Genomic DNA, 22,500 nt, shown 5'->3' on the forward strand with positions numbered 1-22,500 from the left:
TCTTCTAAAATATATCACAAATGCAATGTATAGGTCTTGCGTGGTATGTCTGTTGGTATGGTATCCCTTACACAAGAACGTAATTTAACACTGGAAAAGAAGGATACATGTATATAATGCACATACAAAATGTTTTATATACATATATATCAATAGAAAGTATTACCTTACAAATGCATGTCACAGTGACATTAATGTGCATCAGTACAATTTGCACTATGATACCAAAGGCTTCTTGTTAAGTGTCTAAACTACATTCAAACTTTATAAAATACAAAGACTCAGATGCAGCTGTTACAGCTCTCTAATCTATTTCAAATTCTATGTGGTCTGTTTGGCCCAAAATTTGCATTTTTCTGTGGCTAAGTCTGATAACAATTCAAACAACACAGATCAAAAATTTACATGCACAAAGAGTGTTATGTAATATAGGTTATCCATCTATCAAAAAAATTACACAAGGGTATTATTACATGTATGAAACACACAATGTAAATGATATACTTCATACCTATGCATTGTAATCCTGCATTTTGCTGATATTTTTTTTTCTTTTTTCTTCATTTTATTACTTATATAACACAGCTTATTTTCTCAAGTTTGAATTGGGAACATTCTAAGACCGCGAGATGAACATCTATATGTATATGTATTAATAATAATCATCAAAAAAGGAAAAGAAAAAAATCTAAGACTTTGTATAAAGATGTACAAGCAACATCCTTCTGTAACCTCTGTCTTCTTAATCTAATAATAATAATAATAATATAAATAATAATCCTACAATAATTACAAAATGACCTGACTCATATTGCCGAATCATGGAGAAATATATACATGGGAACAAGGATCCGAATGTATCATTTTGGCTTTAAGTGTCAGAACTTTAAAGAAAGAATGAAAAAAGAGAATAATAAATAATAATAATAATGGTTATCATCTAAATCAGACACAGATGCAGATTGTCAAATTGCCTTAAATTGTAGTAACTACATCACACTCTCACATTTCAAAGAGGAGTTAATATATCTTATGGATTACCTGAAGCAGATAATACCTAGAGTAAGTTGAGCTACCCCCATACTATACAAGACATCCAAACTACACGTTACCACACTCAAATCAAAACGAAAAAAATCTATAAGAATTCTTATCAACATCATTATATTCATCCCTTTCACGTCATAAGGCCCCTTCATAGTTGTGGTGAAGAGGAACGCAATATTACATCAAACAAAATTCAAAATACTTTCCTGAAAGAGACCAGAATCTGTTTTTGTTTCTATCTGGTATATCTGTTCTCTTACACACAGCTATATCTCAACAGAAATGTTAAATAAAATTGATAAAAAACATTATTTTTATCATCAAACAGAACTTACAATATCACTCCACTCTTCAAAAGGTCTCCACAGCTCTTTGTAATAAAGGCTCGGTTCTTTGTTATAACTTAATGTGTCAGATGATTGACTGGGTTAGTTATTTCTTTAAGTTAGTTGTTAGTGATTCCTGCTTCATAACGACTAGACCATATATTTGTTAAGAGAGCAACACCACCACACTTCTACTAGTTAATTTTAGTGAAAGAAATTCATACCACTTGACTTGTTAGTACTGCCAAAATGTTATTTTTCTTATTCTTATTGTTTGACTAGTGACCTTAAAATAAATTTTGATTGCCATTCAACAACCTCAATGTCCAGACTAGCAACAAAATTAATGAATGCAATATTTTTTTTACTGTAACATATCTGTTTTCAATCTGAATTCCTGTACGTCATGGATAAAAAATTTTGCAATTCAAAAGCAGACTAAAAATATTCTGCAGACAGCATATATTCCATCAATGGTCATGTCCTTCTGGATATGGTGAAATCTTACCCCTTTTATGGCCACAAATCAAGAGGAACATATCAAGATATGAAAAATAAATAGTATTCATGCATTAAATATATCATTAAGTACAGTATTTCTTAAACATCCTAATTTGGGCTATACATAAAAAACCTCATTATAGAAAATTGATGAACCATATATTATTTCCTGTGCACATAGAGAAAATATATTTTCCATAAAACTATGAAAATGTGCATACAAGTTAAACTTTCTAGCTCTTTTACAGAAAGTTGCAGACTCTGACCAATAATGGATACATAACTGTGCAGAAAAAGACTAATGGCTAATATTTAGATCTTATTATATGAATTTCCGTTCTCAAAATGCAGGTCTGGCTAATACCGTCTTCACAAATGCACACACAGATTTAAAGAAAGAATTAAGCACATTTAGGATGCAATGATGCAGTGAACCAAACTCTTATATTTTCTTTCTCTGAGAAGCAATTACAAACACATGACTTTCTTTGGTACTGAACTCATGCAATGGGAAAACTTGGTATCTTCTACTCCGGGTGCATAGACTCCTTGCAATGCTTAAGCAAAAACTGACTAAAACCAAACTTTAAAGATGATGTAGGACTAGGTTTAAATGTCTTTAAAATGCTACTCAAGCATAAAAGAAAAAAATTATAAAATAAATAACAAGCTTTGAAATCAGTCAAGAAGAGTCAACACAAAACAACTTTCAAAAGCTTTATGACTGAAGAAATGTCTTACCAGGCAGCAAGAACCACATATTGTTTTAACAATTTCCTATTAGACACTTTGGTTCGTATGTGAGCATAAGCTACTCTCTTTTTGTATGCATAATCTGAATGTCGCTCTGCTTAATCAGCCTACAAATAGGTCCCTTCGCTTAAAAGTTTAACAGAAAATATATATGACTATATTACAAGTTCCTCAAAGATATAATGCTAGGTTATGCATAAAATATATAGTGGTAATATTAGATAGGAAATGCTAACATTACAAGTATATAAAACATAAATCCAAAGAAGGCCAAACTATGGAAATCATATGAATGTTTCGTAATATTTCCAACTCAGCAAGTTTCCTGACAGCAGAGCTGATTAGCAAAGTACAAGCGTATAATACACATACAAGAGTGATCATGTAGTAAAGTGTTTGGTATATATGGCAATGTTTAGACTAGACTATTATTGCAGCTTCTTTGTAACACTTGTACTCAAATCAACACACTTTCACACTCGCAGAAATGCAGACACACAAACACACACACATACAAGGTAAGTTCCTTCTGACTAGACACTACTAGGTACGAAATCTAAAGTCATCAATGCATCAAAATATGAAAAGTTCATTGTACAGTAAAACACCCTAGATGTGTCTATTGGCTGTACTGATATGAGCAAAGAGGCAAGGCTTTTCACAATTTTTAATCTCATACAAAATTCCTGAACCTTCAAAAGACTGTGAATCATTCAATAATTGAATATTAAGGCATATCAAATATTGTCATAGATACAAAATATTTGTTTGCAACAAACTCTGTCTGCCTCTATCAATTACAGGCACTGTAAAATTTACCGGCTACAAACACAGCTACGTGTTAAAATATAGAAATGTTAGAACATCTCTGCAGTTTTAAAACCCTCTCACCTTAATCCTAGGAGGTGGCCGAGCTTTTTTCTTTTTTCAAAAAAATCTTCTGCAGAGAATACTGAAGAATGTTCATCGATCACTCTCTGTCTGTTTGTCTGTAGCTCTCTCCCCTCCACATGCTATAATAGCTGCAAAAACCCTGACCTGCCCTAGTGGTATCCTAGTTCTTGTTTGGTTCTTTGGCTACCGGACAGTTAAGAGTCCTTCTCCACCTGAAGGTGCGAGTCGTCCTCTTCCTCCTCCTCCTCTTCTGTGTCCTCTGCGATCACCAAGCTCTCGTGATGGTCTGATGAGTCCTCCCGGTCCACATCCTCCTTGTCACCATCATCAGGTGCTGTGCCATCTCCCCCTTCACTTTCTAGGCCATTCAAACCTGTAAGGACTGTGCCATCCTCTCCGCCTTCCCCACTGTCTGTTCTAGCACTCTCTGCTCGTAACACGCCAGCTTCCTGGGCCTCAACCTCAGCTGGATGGTGCTTCCTGTAAAGAGAAGGCAACAATCTTATGAACAATTACTATCATCATGACATTTGCTTCCTGAATGATACTGAAAGAGGATAGAAACCACTTCTGAGAAAGATGAGAAAATTAATTGACTACTTATGTAGCCCAATTTATCACATCATGGATCTGATTAGAACTCTTGAATCACATGTTTCTATCTGAAGCACTCTCCAAACTTCATCAGTTTCTGGGCTCACTAACTATAAATTATATGCTTTAACAAGAAGTTTACTTGCTAATATTGAAGTCACCAACTGCAAAATATGTCCATTTTATTGATGAAATTTGCATCCTTTTATTCTTATTTTCCATATCTATCATCATGCAACCATGAAATTTAAAACCTAAAACAGGATAATGGTTAACCCAATACACACGGGAAAAAGTGTTCACTTTTGTATTGTTTTATTAAATGTCTCTGTACACAGATGGCTCTGCCAGTGCTTAGCCACGAAGGAAGACACTTGATTTCACCTTTCCTTGAGTTTGCAAGAAAAAGTTTTTTTTTTTTTTCTTTTTACTAATGCTATCAACATTGATACTATTATCTTTATCATAAACATCCCAATTACTATAATGTATTGACATTACTAACAGTAGTATTAAATACCAGAAAATATTACAGAAAATCAAGGAAAAGGGTAAATAGGTGAGAAAGCATAGTTCTCGCAATTGGCTCATTGCTGATTTAGTACCTGTTGTGCCATCAATATGTAAAAAAATGACTAAATTAAATACACAGTGAACATGGCATATACACACATGCCATCCCCAACGGCATATGGTAAATGGAGTAAGTCAAGTACAGTCCTCTCTGACCCCTATGATCTGGATGACGGTACGGTTCTGTCATAGAAAAGATTTAGTTTTTAAAATTCCATTTGTTGCAATGGATATTCTTTGTTGTGACATACTGTCTGTTTTATTTTGCCCAAATCTCCCCATGTGCAAGGAATGGCCAGGGTTACCACTCACTAGCCGGGCGTGGGATTGAACGTAGGCCCGCAAGATTGCTAGACCAGCACCTTACCGCTGCGCCAGCACAGCACACAAAAATCTGGGTCGAGGGTTAGTCTACTCTTCTTCCCCATCGCCTAACCACGTGATTCCGCCTCGAAACAAGCGATAAACGTTTAGTCACCAGCGGAGTACTTGTTATGGAGGGACAATGATTTGTTTAGTGTTCGTTACAAATAATCATTTAGAAAATGTTGATAGATCAAAAATATTTTGAAATACAAATCTCTTATATCAAATCTCTTATATTCGTTTATCGTGCATGAATCTTGTGATGTACTAATACATATCAGATATTTATAGGCCGATTTTACGAGTTTAAACAAATAAATTATATTATACTCTTTCTTTATATTTATTTTTTTCTCGTAAATCGATTTATAATGGCATAATGATGTTTAATCAATTAATTAGTTTCAAATGAAAGTGCATATGTAAAACTATTGCAATCAGAAAAGTCTAAAGCAGTGGCAATGCTTGGAGCTTTGTCGCGTGGGTCCCTGCGAGACGGCCTTGAACGCGCATGGGCCTCCAGTCCGTGTGAATATCTATTCATTGCGAGTTTATTTTTGGAGATACAGACTTGTAACTGCTCATGTATTATCACCGAACCCTTAACATTCTTTTATGATGAATTTGTCGACATCGAATCATATCTACTATATTTTTTAATTCCATTTGTTACAATGGATATTCTTTGCTGTGACATACCGTCTGTTTTATTTTGCCCAAATCACCCCGTGTGCAAGGAATGGCCGGGGTTACCACACACTTGTTCGGGCGTGGGATTGAACGTAGGTCTGCAAGATTGCTAGACCAGCACCTTACCACTGTGCCAGCACAGCACACAAAAATCTGGGTCGAGGGCCGGGTGTCATAAACATGCCGTCATCAGGCAAAATAGCTGCGGGACAGATGGCACGAACTTGCCGTCATGAGCGAAGGTCAGGGTGATGGAAAAGACTCTCTATGAGTGCACAAACCTCTTGGAGTGTGATTTGACTCATTTGGCGCTTTGATGGGGGGCTTTAGCATTATTCCCATCAATAAACGATTGTGGAATGAAACATGTGTAAGCCGTGACTGGAAGAGCTCCCGTTCCAGGGAGGACGCCATTTCCTTGCTGTGCACCATATTAGTGGCTGCTGTGACCAGCGGCGCAGGTTGTATTACAGAAAATTGAAAATTACAATAAAATGGGATATATGACACAAATAGCCAAATATTCCATACTTTCTTTTTTTCTTGCACTGAGTTATCTGCTTCATAGAGAGATAATATGGAGTCTGTGTAAGGAAAATAAAGCTATCACTATCTGGATAAAGCAAATCAAGACAAATATGGACATTGGAAAATGGCAAAAATGCTTAAAAAGTTTAAACGAAATAACTTTGCAAAGGGGAGGCACAAAGTCTTGTCACCGCTCATGGGTGTTCGTGCACGCCTGGTCTACACACCGCATGCCCAGGATGTTGGCTACTTACATAACCCTATGTCCATATTTTTGGCATAGTGATTTCCGTGAAGCACACAGATCCAACGGGTTAATTGACACCTTGACATTTATACCAAAAAAATTGATTTCAATTACTTCAAATAGTTGCCCCTCAATGATATGTTTCCTATTGTTAATCAGTTCGTAATTGTCTATAACAATCTACTGGTAAACTAACTGAAAAAACAATATACAAAAATAAAAGTTAATCAAAAAAGAAAAACTATGAGTAAATCACTATTATGAGCAATGGCCAGGGTGATGGAAAGTGTAAAAACCTATTGGAGGGTAATTACACTCATTTGGCATTTAGAAGGGGGCTTTTTTGCTTTTCTCTCCTCTCTCTTCTTTCTTTTCTCTCCTCTCTCTTCTTTCTCTTCTCTCCTCTCTCTTCTTTCTCTCTTCTCCTCTCTCTTCTTTCTCTCCTCTCTCTTCTCTTCTCTCCTCTCTCTTCTCTTCTCTCCTCTCTCTTCTCTTCTCTCCTCTCTCTTCTCTTCTCTCCTCTCTCTTCTCTTCTCTCCTCTCTCTTCTCTTCTCTCCTCTCTCTTCTCTTCTCTCCTCTCTCTTCTTGACTCTTTCTCTCCTGCCTCCTCTCTCTCCTCTGGAGCGGCGGGGAGAGAGAGAGAGAGAGAGAGAGAGAGAGAGAGAGAGAGAGAGAGAGAGAGAGAGAGAGAGAGAGAGAGAGAGAGAGAGAGAGAGAGAGAGAGAGAGAGAGAGAGAGAGAGAGCGAGCGAGCGCGCCTAATACCCAGATTTGGGGCCATGCGTGGTTAGTGAGACACCAAGATCCAATGGGTTAAAATAATTCATTCTCAACAAGTACAATCCTTTTGTTCCAAATTACTCACCGTGTGTGGGTCTTCAAGTTGTCTTTGCGTCCAAATGCTGCAGAACACCAAGGACAAGGGAAGCGCCGAGGGTTGAGATGTTGTTTCATGTGCCGACGGAAATTGGCAATGTGCTTGATGGTTGCGCCACACAGCTGACATGTCAAGCTCTGGAAACATTATCAAAATTACAGATCTAGCTGCAGATGTAAGAATTTCTCAAGGATGCGATTAGTGGATATCATTGCTGTTTTGTTGGTGTTAGTATTATCACATTTTTGTAGTAGCAACAGAAGCATCAATGGTGGTGTATTTGTATTACATATTTCACAACAATACTAAATAAAGATTAATATAAACATTAAAAACTCAGAAAAAATTATATTTCTTTCATTGAAAAATAAAGAAAATTCTGAAAAGGAGGATGTAAAGCAGAAAGAATTTGAAAGAGCAGAATAATAGTAAATAAATTTTTAAAACCAGATAATATGATGATGATAAAAGAAAAGATATGGAAATGTGTGATAACCATTACACTATAATTCTAAAAACTAAAATTAGCAGAAAACCTGTATGTACACAAGAACTTGCATCCAACTTTTCATTTGTCTGTTAATTACTTCAAATGTCTTACTTCTCTGATTCATAAAATGATAATAATTACAACTGAAATGATATTCAATTCACATTCAATTATACATACCAAATATTTAGAATAGCTATGCATGATAAAACATTAACCCTACCATGACTGGGCCAGAATTTGTTATGACGTAATTATTTTGCAAGAAGTCTAGTCTTTCTGGCAGGGTTTATGCTTCATAGAACTGGCCTGCTCACTCATGAGCAAGTTATGATTCGTATACACGTAAAACATGATTAGGTCACGATGGCTATGGCTACACCCATCACTAAGGAGTTAATTATTCATTTGTCTTTACAGCAGATAAACAAATTTAGTAGACAAACCATCACCCATTTTCAAATACTTCACATTATATTTTAGATGGCCTTCAAAACTATGCAGTCAAAATATCACAAATAATAAGATTTATTCCCCCTATTTTCTGTAGCACCCAATACTCAACTTTTATTCTAATTTTAGATTTTGCATCAATTAAGCTACTTGTCTTTTAAGGATTCCTTAATTCAGGCATGAACTGCTGAGCAGAACTCAACTTTCAACCTCAGTTTTTAAACAAATTTAACAATCTTTAACCCCACCCTCAAAAAAAAAAAAAAAAAAAAAAGAAAAAAGAAAAAAAGAAAGAAAGAAAGAAAGAAAGAAAAAAAGCCCTAGTTACTCTTATTCCATACTAACTGTATCACACCCCACCGGTCAACAGTTAAAATTTAGGTATTTTGAGGTACTTCAGAAATTGTAGAAAAACACAGGCACGCACACATACATATCTAATATATACTGAAAATTGACTGGACTTATCACCCATACACATATTCACAAATACTACTCACCCGTGATTCCCTCCCAGTGGGGGATGGGACCTGCTGCTGCTCTTGGACAGTCGTTGGGATCAGGGGAGAGAACGAGCGGTCATCATTCCCTAAGCTGAGCATGTGGCGATAGCTAGCAAAGATGGGGTTTGTCAGATCCCCAATGGATCCTGCAATGTCTGTTGTGGTATCATAAAGGGGCAGTGGAGAGGGTTCAGGACAGGTGTCGGTGTCTGTGATGTTGTCCGTGTCCGGCTCGGTCTTGACATTCTCCTTGGCAACCTGCTGTTCAGAAAAAAGTAAAAATGAAAAATAAGAAGAAATACATGTGACCTCATAAACTCCAATGAGATTGGCTTGATTATCCTTCTTGTAGCAAACACCTTTGATTCTATTCAGCACTAACTTATATAGATTCTTTCCAGAGTCAAGCTTTACTAATAGCCAGATTTTGTGGTGGTGTAATATTTACAGTGTTGATAAGAATACCTTTACCATTTCTGCTAACTGTTCTAACCCCTTAATGGTTTATATATGAAAGACTTCATATTTCTACATTTGAAGATTCAAGCTCAAATGCACAGGATGTTACCAACATGAATGGGTGAAATCCGTTTGGAATTAGAAATATAAGCCTACAACTAATATGAACATCAACAAATATAAAACAGACTTTCAGCTAAAAAATTGAGAACAGGAAATATGTAAAATTAATATAAATAAATACAAAAATAAAAGTAAAAGATGAATTCTAAATACAAACAATAATTACAAATTCAACTGAAAAAGAAAATCTCATTTACACTATCATTATAATTTCTAATTATACTAGAGTACTATCTAATATCTGTAATAATATTTTCTTTTTATGACAGATATTAAATTTACAACAGGAAAAGAGAAATAAAAAGAATAAAAACAATAACAAAGAAAAGCCATAATTCCGGACTTCATAAAAAACACAGTATACCAAACCACAAATAAAACCAAAGCAAAAACTGGTGATTGGGAGGGAAAAATTACAGAAATTAGACCTGTCAACAAGATAAGATAAGAGTAAACCCCGAGAGTTTATGATCCACAGATAATATACGAAATAAACGCTGCACGATCACTCAATTCGGCAATCTCTTTTTTTCTTTTTTCTTTCCTTCTTTTTCTTTTTTTTCCCACTAAAGATGGTTGTATTTACTTCTGGACTCAGATACCAAGACATTGTAAGGAATGTGAACAAAAACTTGAACACACATCAAATTTACCAGTAAATATGGACATAACATAAAGTGTGCAAGCAAATGAGGAAAACGGGGTAACATGCAACAAAAGGATAAATCACAAATGTGTGGCACAAGCAAGAAAATAGGCAAAGAACAGCAAAAGCAAAACTTGTCTGTTCCTCCTACAATCATGATACTTTGACTCAATTGGTAATCAGCGACTAATACTGAAAGCTTTATAACTCCATTACATTTCAAGGTCACTGATATCATGGTGCCTTTCAGCTTACCTCATGATCTGGATAACTTGGTTCTGGCTTTAAAGTACTTTCAAAATGAATTGAAGAATTACTATTTTTTCCTATGGATTACTGAGATTTCTGTGGGACTGGATTTACCCTTCAAAGCATATCTCTTTTTTTTCTTTTAAAACTAGTAAGTCCTAAGCTTCTTTTTTAAATGGCTGACAGGTCATGGGAGTCCTCTTTTAACCCGTTGATGTTGGGAGGCCCAGTACACATGCACTGCCTGTTGCAATTTTAATTTCTTAATTTTACTGGCATGTAGACGGTTCCAAGGAGTCATCAAGGAATTAATTACTTGGCATACCTGTTCTCATTCATTTGTCATATTCCTTGAATTTTTGCTTTTTTTCTGCTTTATCACTATTAGCATCATTATAACATAATAATAATAATAATTATAATGTCCATAAAAATAATATCATTAATAGTACTATTTGACTTTATTTCCCAAACATTCAAAGGATAGGGCAACCAGGTGAGGTCAAGCAGGCCTCTAAACCAGCTCAGAGGTGACATTTGCAAAGTCAACAAACAAATCTACAGTGCATGTATCTGGCATCAATAGGTTAATTACCCATTGGGAAAAATTCTGTCAGGGCTGTATAAACATAGGTGATATCACATGGACTAGGCCAATTAAGATTAAATGCAAATATTTTGGTTAATAGGCTATTTCTTCATTATATCTTTCCCGGATATATTATCCAAACATATAAAAAGGTAAACTCTATTTGAAAAAAAAAAGGAAAGAATAAAAAAAAACTTACTTTTCCCTCCTTTTCTGTGTCTGCATTGACGTTCAACATGGCATTTATCAATCCTCCTTTGCCTCTCTTGCTTTCTTGGGGCTCGTGGTTCTTTCTCCGGGAGGAGCCGCGGCTGCCCTCCTTGGCATTGTCAGTCGATTCCTTTTTGCTTGATGATACTTTGGTAGGGGTGGAAGTGAAAAGGGTTCGAGGGATTGCGATGGACTGAGCGACTGTGTGAGCAACAGACTGAGCAAGTGATTGAGCGGCGGTGACAGACTCCAGGCCCTCGAGGCAAGATCTTAGTTTGGACTCGGAGAGGGATGGGTCCCATGCAGGGTTTGGGGTTTGGTCGCTATCTAGTTCCTGCTCGGGGAGATCTGGACACCCAGAGTCCATGAGCTGTGCAAATCCATCACTACTCTTGTTATTGCTGGACTTGTTCAGGGCATGGCCGTAGCTGTTGGCGGGAGAGAGCAAGGAGGCAAAGTTTGGCTCCAGGCCCTTTGATTCTCCGTTGTTATTAGAAAGACGTGGTACCTTTTTGGGTCGGGGGTTATTGTTTTGGGACACAGGGGAGGCTGGAGAGAAAGGTGTTCCAGCTCTCTTCTCCCCAGCCTGGGGTTGCTGATCACGCTGGGAAACATCTCCAAGACCTTTGATGCGCAGGCTCTCTGCTATTTTGATGAGGCCTGTAAGCTCACTGTTGGCAACACTCACCTGTGGGATTGCAATAAAGGACCCTTGTCAGTACTGTGCTACTATATGTATAAAGAAGAAGAAGAAGGAGAAGAAAAAAAAAAAAATCAATTTCTCATCTATTAAACCCAGTTTTTGGAACTAGGCTCAGGCCTAAATGATCACCCTTCTGCATAAGCCTAAGAATATCATCTAGGGGATCTGAAGCATTCTTTACTAGACCCTGTTTAACCCCTTACCGCTGGATGGCATGTACATATATGCCATGGCTGTTGTGGATAGAGTAGCAAGTGGCATCTCTTCTATTGTGAGAATATTCATTCTCATCCATATCTCTCTACATACATACATTAATGAAAAAGTCAGGTAAAATGCCTGCCAGTTTCTCACAGGTTTTCTACAATTGTAGTGAATAGTAAAGGAAACATATGTAGAAACAAAGATTGAGGACTAATACTCTCATTCTTCAACATTGAATTTTGGAGGATATTTAGAGAGAGAGAACTGTCATAAAGCAAAAAAAACTCTCCTTTCTATATTACTGAATTTTAGATGTGATAAGATATCTAAAAGTATGTGTTAATTTCTATAACATGCAGACAGGTTGAACAGTTTACATAAACATGGGCTTTAGTTTCCAGAGCGTGAGAGAAGAAAATATATATACATATACATGCATTTCCTCATATACAAATACTTGCCAAAATAAAATGAACCATAACTATCTTTTTATTTTTTCTTATCAAGTTTGAAATTTTATTGATTTTCTAATAGCACAACCAGATTTCTCAACAGGCAAATAATATGATGACTTAGAGTATGTATATATAAGTAAGACCTATAAGAATTAAAAAAAATACTGGGGGGGGGGGTCCTCCTTCACATTATTTGGCCATTCAAAAAACTTGGTCTAAAAAAAGACAGAATTTGTATATACCCATAAAAAAAGTTATAACTTGGTCACCAAGAATAAGAAAGTGAACTTCCTCTCTTTAAATCTACTAAAACCTCTTGTAAAATACGCCATATACATAACTGGCAATTCCCTGTTAATCTTAACCATAAGTCTTTTTGCTCAACTCCATACACAAAAATAAATCCCACGCTACTACAAAACAGTACATCAGGAAAAACAAGGGACTCGGAAAACACCAAGAAGAAACCAAACTGACCTCCCCACGGTAGATAAACTCCAGCAGGGCTTCAAGCTCTGCCTGCTTCACATCTCTGAGGTAGATGAGAGGATGTTGGGTGGGTAATCGTGTGAAGAGCTGGTGAAAGTACGGTGAACAAGCTGCCAAAACAAGGCGGTGGGCTGGGTAGCTGCCACCATCACAGAGCAAAGTCACATCAACAAGCTGGTCCTGTTGGAAATATAAAGTATTTTTATTATCCTTCTCACACAAAAAAAATAATGCAAAAGATAGAGAAAATGTTTACAAAGTCAGTGTAAAAGATACCCAAAGTTTGTATCTATATTTACAACTTATTTGGATTTTTTTTCTTGATTTCAACTTTATGAACAAAAAATACAAAAGTGGCAAAAATGGAAAGAACTGTGGTTGGGAAGGAGAGGACTTATGCTTTAACAAACAGTACTGAATAAGGAATTACAACATGTTTCATTACCCGTAATTCATTAGGGTAGATTTACATTATTCTCCCAGTGGCCATGGCAGCCCCGTTTGCTCAAACTGTAGTCTGTCATGGGATCTTAACCCTCTTTCCCTCCATATTCAAGGTATGTTAGGTCTTATTAAATTTTCTCTAATTCTATAACAGTATCTGGGACAAGTCATGGGTGGGGGGAGGGACTGCTCTACATTTTGGTCCACAATCTACCATGAATAAAAGCACGTTCCCTCCAAACCCGTCACATTCTAATTGGGTCTGTCACATTTTTCTCATTCTCTCTCCAAAAACTCACGCACCGGGTCAGACCACGGTAGAATGCAATGCACCTTACTGCACCATGACAGGTCCCATTGGGAATAAACAGGATGTAATAGATACCATACACACTAGCTTGTCATGAGAACCATTACAAAATTTGGCAAAACTTGACAAAGTGCACATTAAATGCCACAGAATGTAACATTTACCCGCAACAATGGACGAGATAAACATGAAAGATAAATGTCTGAGATTTTCAAAGTTTTCCCAATAATCTTTACTAGTTTCAAATTGTCATTAGTAAATTCCCTTTCAGATCAATGATCTACAAAGGATAAAAAAGCAGTAACATAATTCATAACATGCTAACAGATTATATGGATTTCTATGATAAAATAGTCCAAAATAAATATTTTCAAATATATGAACATACTTTTCACTAAACCACCATAATCCATATGCTTGTACTAAAACTGATGATTATTCAAATTTATCTATATAAGTTACATTATATAACCCTGTATTAATGCTATGATGATGGGGTATGATTTATTTGTGATGTTAAATTATGCAACAGTCTAGACTTTGTGGCTAAGCCCTAGCTGTGTGCAGTCAGCTCACCCGCTGCATGTTGTGATGCATATAAATGTCATAGGCCGTTATCTCATGATGGCTATAGCTGTACTTGCAACTGATGGGTTAAATCATCTAATTTTAGAAAGTGCAAGTTTTTCTGCATAAGATAGACTTTTTCTGAATACAATTTAATCTTAAACACAATACATATAAGAAAATGATCATTGTTGTTGTTCTTTCTACTGTAATGAACATACCTGCACACGCAACTGTGTGAAGACCTCGGCAAAATTGGAGCGGTGGTTATTCCACGTTAATAAGAATTGGTCCGCCCCCATGACTAGATCTGCAAAAGATATGTCTACAATCAGTGAGGATATTAAAATAAAGACATAAATGGACTTTGGGAAAGGTTTTGTATATAGAAAAAAGAAGGAAAAAGGGGATATTCACTCACAGAGATTAAAATATGGCAATTATTGCTCTCAGGCATGTGTGCATAATGGATGAAACATGGCAAAGCAAAAGGTGGAAAATACAAAAACATGATTAAAATTCAAAGTAGAATGATTTGCCAAGAAAATAGTTTTTAAAATGACAAAAATAATCAGATGAATAAATTTTCCTTAATCTGATCTTAACCCACTTGTACCAGGTGTATCACAAAAAATAAATAAATAAATAAATAATAAATAAATAAATAAATATATAAATTATAATGGTAAAATTAAATCAAATATCCCACTCGTCATGTACTGGCCTGCGTTTTTGAAGCCGCCCGGAATCTATTATTTTCAGCTTGAAAATGTACCGGTGCTAGTGGGTTAACCCATCAGCGACGGGTAAAAATTTTGTCAAGTTTACGTATGCACCGGCTTGTTAGCGCGCACCGGCAGTTTCCCCTGTTTGCACCTGGCTCGATCAGTAGTTTGCGAGCGACATAAAAGCTTTTATTTTGCTAAAATTTATAGAAATATTAAAATTTTGAAGGTTTACCTTCACTTTAGGTGCCATTGCCTAAAATCTTTACCATATAAATGAAGCCGCTATTAGTGGAGAAAAACAACCTCCGTCCGACAAGCCAGTAGCACGGGAAAGGGCATGGCATGATGCCCCCAGCGTTTGGTCCACAACAGCCATGGCATGTACGTACATGACACCCGGCGCCAATGGGTTAAGATCACCATAAGGAGTAACCTACCAAGGAAAGTGTTACCAAGTAGCGCCACTTCTATTTAGCCTACTGAACCCAAAAATTAAACTGATTTCTTCCCTAGAATATTCTGATGGTTATTAATGGTAAGGAATTCTTCGATATTGTAAATAAAAGAGAGGAATTTTGGTTTTACTTCTGATCATTATAACAACAGCAAGTAAATCATACAAATAATTATGTATCTACCTATATCTGCTATCTCACATTGGCTAAACATGGTGACATTAACCCTTGACCACAACAATTTGTGTGACACTTTATGGTATTTTTCAGTGCATTTTCTTTGAAAATGTTTCATTAATGACAAAGGCAAAAGCATTATCAAAGAAGAAGCCCCCCCCCTCAAAAAAAAAAAAAAAAAAAAAAAAAAAAAAAAAAAAAAAAAAAAAACATGGTACAGCATCTATTATCAGCAGACCCTGAGGTAAAAAGAAGTCTGGTGGATTGGTAATTTGAATCAGCCCACCGCAAATAATTAGCCAACCCACTGTTTCCCACAATGGCATGCATGTGTATAACATGGCTCCTGTGAGTTTAGTTTATTAACTGTCTTTAAACACAGATGGATTGACAAGTGCTTAGTCATCAAGAAGTCAATCACTAGTCCGAACTATCTTGTTAGTTTACCCTTTTCCTTGATTTCTTGAGATATTTGTTAGTTTTCTTTTACACTCTTCATATAATTCTTGACATTTTAATGATTAAGTCATTAATAATAATAACAGCATTCATATTAACATTATTCATTATCATTCTTTAGAAAAAAAAAATAATAATATAAACTAAAGGAAGGGGAGATCATATGCCTACTAATTGACTCCTTAGTGGCCATCAATGTGCAAACACAATTCACAAAACAAAGCTGCAGTGAATGATATGTGTTGAAATGCTAGTACCACTTTCTCCATCCAACAGGCTAAGGTGACCCATATGGGAGGGAGGGCACAAATTGTACATGTGCATTTAGTGAATCTTACAACCACATGGCACAGTGTGTCTATAAAAATCACAATAGTCTGAATATTTTTGGTGCTGTGGTAAAAGCCAACAAACCACCATTGCATTTATTCTGGTTACGTGTTGAAAATAAATTTTCAAGGGGCACCATCAACATACATGCAATACTGCAATCAATACAGCTTCATGTGGCACTGTTTCTTCCTGCTACAATCATGAGGAAATGGCGGCAATATAATCATTTGGTACAATAAGTGGAATAAATGTATTTGTCTGTTGATCTATGGACCATTTACATTGTTTATAGATGAACTGAACATGCTGGTTTAGGTTTGTTAATGGTTAAATCTATTACAATATTGATATACACAAATTGAACTGAAAATATATCATCTCTGGTGTGTCAAAACTGGCCTTGTTATTTGTCTAGAACTCGGTGGTGGAAATGAAACTGAAAAGAGCTTCATTTTGAGTGGATGGATAAACTTGTGATAATGGACTGAAACTTAGTTAACTGCATTCATAATTTTTATAAGCAATGGATAAGGAACACAAAATTTCTAATTCAAAGAATACAAATAATCATAATGAATATTCCATTTGCAGAAGAAGACCCATAATTCATAGAGACAAACACACTGTGATTATGAATTCTCCTAACATTTCTATTTCATGAAGAAATGCTATAACTTTCAGAAAATTCAGGTTAACAATCCCATATCCATACCTCTGAAAACCGAATATCTTTAGCGTTGAGTTTATGTGCAAAAAGCCTACCTACTAGACTTACTTATGGTCTTTAACCCCTTATACCCCGATGACATTGCGGTCACGTCAAGGAAAAACTTGGGTAGCTGCCCGGGTAACGTGAATATACCGCCAATTGGGCAAATGGACCTCTGCCCGGGTGACGTGAACAAACCATCAAGATCCAAGGCCAGGGTGATGGAAAAGACTCACCACGAGTGCATAGACCTCTTGGAGTGTGATTTGACTCATTAGGCACCTGGAAGGGGGCTTTAGCATTATTCCCATCGATAGACGAATGTGGAGTGTAACGTGCATAAGCAGTGACTGGAAGAGCGCTAGCTCCAGGGAGGATGTCATTTCCATGCTGCGCACCGTATTCCTGGCCGCTGTGACTGGCGGCACAAGTTGTATTACTTAAATTTGAGAAATACAAAAAAATGAGATATATGACACAAATAACCAAATGCTCCATATATTTTTTTCTTACTATTTAGTACATAGAAAGATGATATGGAACCTGAGCAAGGAAAATAAGTAATTACCATCTGGATAAATGGAGATAAAGCTAAAAAAGTTTACACAAAATCACTTTTCAAAAGTGAGGCACAGAGTCTCGTCACTGCTCATGGGTGTTTATGCACACCCGACCTACATGCCGCACGCTCGGGATGTTGGCCACTTATGTAAATCATTGCCCGTGGTTTTCAGCTTCGTGATTTCCGTCATGCAACCGGATCCAAGGGGTTAACATCCCTCTATCTTATTTATCAGTATATTACTCTATATATAGTGTAAAAATGTTTGAACTCTTTTTTCTACCCTTCATAATTTGAGCATTCATACATTTTTACTGCAATATTATTTGAATTTCTGAAAACCAAAAAAATTAATAATGCAAGCACAACCAGCTCAAAGGGTTTTGGATAGGGGATTGTGTCCCTGCAACAATAAATGAAGTAGGAAGACATCAAGTGACATGTACAATCATACAGCACCTATGAGTCACTTGTGTGCTAGGAAAATCTGGAATCTTAATCACTTTCGGCACCAGACAGACTCCAACTTCCAAACACCACCAGAAGATTTCAGCCACAAAGGAAAAATACTCTAAAATATTCTACTAAATGTTTTAGTGTTCACATTAAGAATATACTAGGAAGCCATGTCTTCAAGGAAAACTATTACAATAAAGTAAATGAAGATTACTAAGAGAAAAAAAAGAGAAAAGTTGAAAAAGAGAAAAAGAGTAAGAGAGAGAAAAAATAGGAGAGAGAGAGAGAGAGAGAGAGAGAGAGAGAGAGAGAGAGAGAGAGAGAGAGAGAGAGAGAGAGAGAGAGAGAGAGAGAGAGAGAGAGAGAGAGAGAAAAGAGAAAGAGAAAGAGAGAGAGAGAAAAGAGAAAGAGAGAAAGGATAAAGAGAATGAGAGAGGTTAAAGAGAAGGGAGAAGAGGGAGAAGAGAGAAGAGAGAAGAGAGAGGGGAGAGAAGAGAGAGGGGAGAGAAGAGAGGGGAGAGGGGAGAGAAGAGAGAGGAGAGAGGAAAGAGAAAGACTGAGAAAGAAAAAAATTGTTCTTATCCAAACGCAGCAATTATATAATACAAAAATAAGTGAAGTGAATATATTGCAACATATGTAACATAATGTTTTATGAATGAGAGAGAGAGAGAGAGAGAGAGAGAGAGAGAGAGAGAGAGAGAGAGAGAGAGAGAGAGAGAGAGAGAGAGAGAGAGAGAGAGAGAGAGAGAGAGAGAGAGAGATTGCCGGCCAAACCGTGAGAGTGAAAGAGAAAGTGAGAGAGAAAGTGAGAGTAAGAGAAAAAGTGAAAATGCAAGTGCAAGTGCAAGTGACAGTGAGAGTGAGAGTGAAAGCGAGAGAGAGAGAGAGAGAGAGAGAGAGAGAGAGAGAGAGAGAGAGAGAGAGAGAGAGAGAGAGAGAGAGAGAGAGAGAGAGAGAGAGAGAGAGAGAGAGAGAGAGAGAGATGGAAAAAGAGATGGAAAGAGAGATGGAAAGAGAGAGGGAAAGAGAGAGGGAAAGAGAGAGGGAAAGAGAGAGAAAGAGAGGGAACGAGAGAGAGAGAGAGGGAAAGAGAGAGAGAGAGAGGGAAAGAGAGAGAGAGAGAGGGAAAGAGAGAGAGAGAGAGAGGGGGAGAGAGGGGGAGAGAGAGGGAGAGAGAGAGAGAGATGAAGAGAGAGAGGGGAAGAGAGGGAGGTAGAAAGAGAGAGAGGGAGAGAGGGAGAGAGGAAGAAAGAGAGAGAGGAGAGAGAGAGAGAGAGAGAGAGAGAGAGAGAGAGAGAGAGAGAGAGAGAGAGAGAGAGAGAGAGAGAGAGAGAGAGAGAGAGAGAGAGAGAGAGAGAGAGAAAGAGAGAAGTATCTTCCTCCAAGCAAAACAAGCTGTTGTGTATTACTTTAAGTAAAGTGAATATATTGAAACATAAATAATATAACTGAACATGACAGTAATAAGCAAAAAAATGAAATATAGGTTTTCTAGAGGCTAACATTTTCTACAAGTAACCAATTTGATACCATAATGTATCCAAAGTCTTAATATAGTAAAATAAGGGTAGATTTTAGATACAGTATTTTAAAGGGAGGTAAAAGTTTGGTTTTAACTATAAAATTCTCTATTATATGATTTTGTTCATGTCTCTCCACTTCGCATAATGACAAAGACCAACAAACCTCTACCATATATATTCTGGCAAGACAGCACTTGGATAGGTCTCTCATCTGACCATAAAGCTCTATCTTGCCTTAATATACTACGTAAAGGTTCGTAGTCCTTTACTGCAGCTATCATCTGAGTCAGTTTCACTTACGAAGCTTTATTCATAGGAGTGTGCATGTTATTTGGGTACTCTTATAATAATTATAAAGGCTTACATTTCTATATCTTTGTACTGTACTACTCTGAAGAATCACCAAATAAAAAAAGTAAATCATGCTTTGTTTGTGATTACATAGTCATGACTATAAATTACTATCTAACTATATATCAAAACTAAAAGCAAATCTGCAACATTACAAATATAAAGCCTTTCGGACAGGTTACTCATATTAAAAAATCAATTGCTCTTTTCATATTCATGAAAACATTATACAACATGCATATTTTGCAATACTTCAAATGCACTGCCTATTCACAACACTCCATTTTCCCCATAAAAGAACAGTTAAACCTTACCCCCCAGCCCTGCACAAAAATCATTAGTCATTTATCTGATATCGTGCATGCCAAACGTAATATTCTGTTGTAAAATGATCTCATATAAACAACAATTCATAAAACTGCAGCAAAACAAAGCCTTGCAGCGATTTAAAATCCTTTACCCAAACAAATGCGAGTAAAAACACACACCAACGCACGAAGTACCTTTTCCACGCCTGGAATCAGTTTATTATAGTAAAACCACCAATGGCTTTCCCCTCCTAACCTTCCTTTTATTCCCCATTTGCTCTATCGACCTAAACCTATCTACTAAAAGATCCAGATATTAGGGAAAAAACGAAAAATATACCGAACACTTGCGTTGTTTTGGTGGTATTTTCAGGGTCTAGCAGAAGCCACAGATCCCCGGGAGTGAATTGTCTCGTTTTTTCCCTATTTCCCGGCCTCTCTTAGTACTTAAAGCTTCCCACATACAGCGCACGTCCATATTCCGTCCACCTACCGTTCATTGACGAGAAAATTGGGAGTAATAAAGTATATATTATTCACATTTTTGGTTTTAGATTTTCTCGACCACAAGTTTTGTTGTGGTTTTTGTGGCTATAAGTGTAAGAGGATGAGTTTCTGACGCTCTACGAGGAGGCAAAAGCAAAGCGATTCGGTGGATAAAGAAGGTTTCGATTGGAACTATAAAAGATTGAATACTCTCTCTCCGGCCGAGCGAGTAAGGATCGAGGCTGTTGTGGTGTTTATACAGTGAGGTTGAGGGAAGTGGTGGAAGACGGGACAATCGCCTCCAAATGTTTTTCCGAAATTCTGGGCAACTTCGACTCGGATCTTAGATACAGTAAGTGGACTTAGTAATGAGAGTTCGGGCGGCGGCGTGGTGGGTGCGGTAGGCGGCGGGGGGCGAAGGTGAGGAGAGGGTGTGGAAGAGGGTGAGGTTGGTGTGGATAGAGAGAGAGAGAGAGAGTTGCGGGCGGCGGGCGGCGGTGGTGGGTGCTGCGTGGCGCCCGCATTCCGCGCACGGTGAGGGTCCGCCCCCGCCCACCTCACCCCCAACCCCGCCCGCCTCTCCTCTGCCCGCCCCGCCCCACGCCGCCCTTTGTTGCCTCTCACACGGGCGGCGTCACCAGCACCCGCCACACCTGCCGCCCACACCGCCACGCCGCGCCCAGGTGAGTGCCAGGTGAGATCAGGCACCTCCAAGGGGGTGGGGGTATGGGTGTGTGTTATTGTTGTTGTTATTATTTTTTTTTAAGGTGTTATTTGGCCAGGTGAGCATGGAATGTGAAGTTTTGGGGTCCATGTCCAGGTGAGGTTATGGAAGGGGTTTCCCATGCCCAGGTGTGGATTTATTAGCAGGGAGGATGGTAGGGGATGTCTGATGCTAGGGGATGTTTACAGCCAGTTGTTTGGAATGGCAGGGGATGTTGTCATCTTCAGACAGTGTTTTATTTTGGTGCTGTGGAATTTGTGAAGTATTGGTTATGAAAGCGGATGATAGGAAGGAATTTTCCCACAGTCATTGATAGCCAAGATCAGTTTCGTATATGGATGTCTACTTCTGACAAAATCTAAATGTTCTGTGCATAGGATGTCTGAGAAGTTGATGATGCAACAACATAAAAAGTGAGCATTGTCTTTCAACAATATCTGCAGTGTTTGCATCCGCAGAGAAAGTTCATTGAAACTTCAGGCCAGTCATTGTATTGAATGATGTTGCTTGACACTCATTTTGTAATCTGCCTAGATATGCTTATCTCCATAAAACTTATAATCAGAATGATATCTATCTCTTTAGATATGATAGGAGAGATAATGATATCAATATTATGTTTAAACTTGTTCTTCCAACTTTCTCTCATTTGATGAAAAAAAATCCAAAGAAAACCTTTATTTATTTATCTCACTTTAAGATAAGTATTAGGTAATATTTCCTCCTGAAGATGTATTTTTCTATTTCATGTATGTCAGTTAGTTAATGCTGTTTTTGGTAATCATTTTACAAGCTGTATTATGAATGGAGAAATGATAAAGTTCATTATCATCAACAGAAGTGGTCAATAGCAAAGTTAATATTATGGTTAGATCTTATTACTGTGAAAGAAAATTTCAAAATTGCAGAGTTTTAAGTAGTCCTGTTTATTGAATA

At 37.2% G+C, this 22,500-nt stretch overlaps 2 protein-coding genes across 4 annotated transcripts in view; one reads left to right on the forward strand and one right to left on the reverse strand.

The window, feature by feature from the left end:
• Positions 1 to 542: 542 nt before the first annotated feature.
• On the reverse strand, positions 543 to 20,960 carry LOC113816368 (protein tramtrack, beta isoform). Of its 2 annotated transcripts, none has more exons than XM_027368429.2 (7): positions 20,848 to 20,960; positions 14,512 to 14,600; positions 12,958 to 13,149; positions 11,108 to 11,806; positions 8,840 to 9,100; positions 7,385 to 7,533; positions 543 to 4,001 (listed from the first exon to the last, which is right to left on the reverse strand). In XM_027368429.2, the coding sequence occupies exons 1-7, from the start codon at positions 20,852 to 20,854 to the stop codon at positions 3,716 to 3,718; spliced, it is 1,683 nt and encodes a 560-aa protein (XP_027224230.1). In that variant the 5' UTR covers positions 20,855 to 20,960; the 3' UTR covers positions 543 to 3,715. The 2 variants fall into 2 exon arrangements, with proteins under 2 accessions (XP_027224230.1, XP_027224229.1); XM_027368428.2 differs by having other exon boundaries at positions 8,840 to 9,103.
• A 117-nt stretch (positions 20,961 to 21,077) lies between these two features.
• LOC113822232 (broad-complex core protein isoforms 1/2/3/4/5) overlaps positions 21,078 to 22,500 on the forward strand; it is a 35,868-nt gene continuing 34,445 nt past the window's right edge. The window contains exon 1 of one of the 2 annotated variants that reach the window (XM_070141320.1): positions 21,078 to 21,192. The gene's annotated coding sequence lies outside the window, so the exon portion shown is untranslated. Of the gene's footprint in view, positions 21,193 to 21,448; positions 21,524 to 22,500 lie in introns of those variants that run through there. The other variant, XM_070141321.1, reaches the window with a different exon arrangement.

Source organism: Penaeus vannamei, chromosome 28, assembly GCF_042767895.1.
Source record: "Penaeus vannamei isolate JL-2024 chromosome 28, ASM4276789v1, whole genome shotgun sequence".
NCBI classification, from domain to species: domain Eukaryota; kingdom Metazoa; phylum Arthropoda; class Malacostraca; order Decapoda; family Penaeidae; genus Penaeus; species Penaeus vannamei.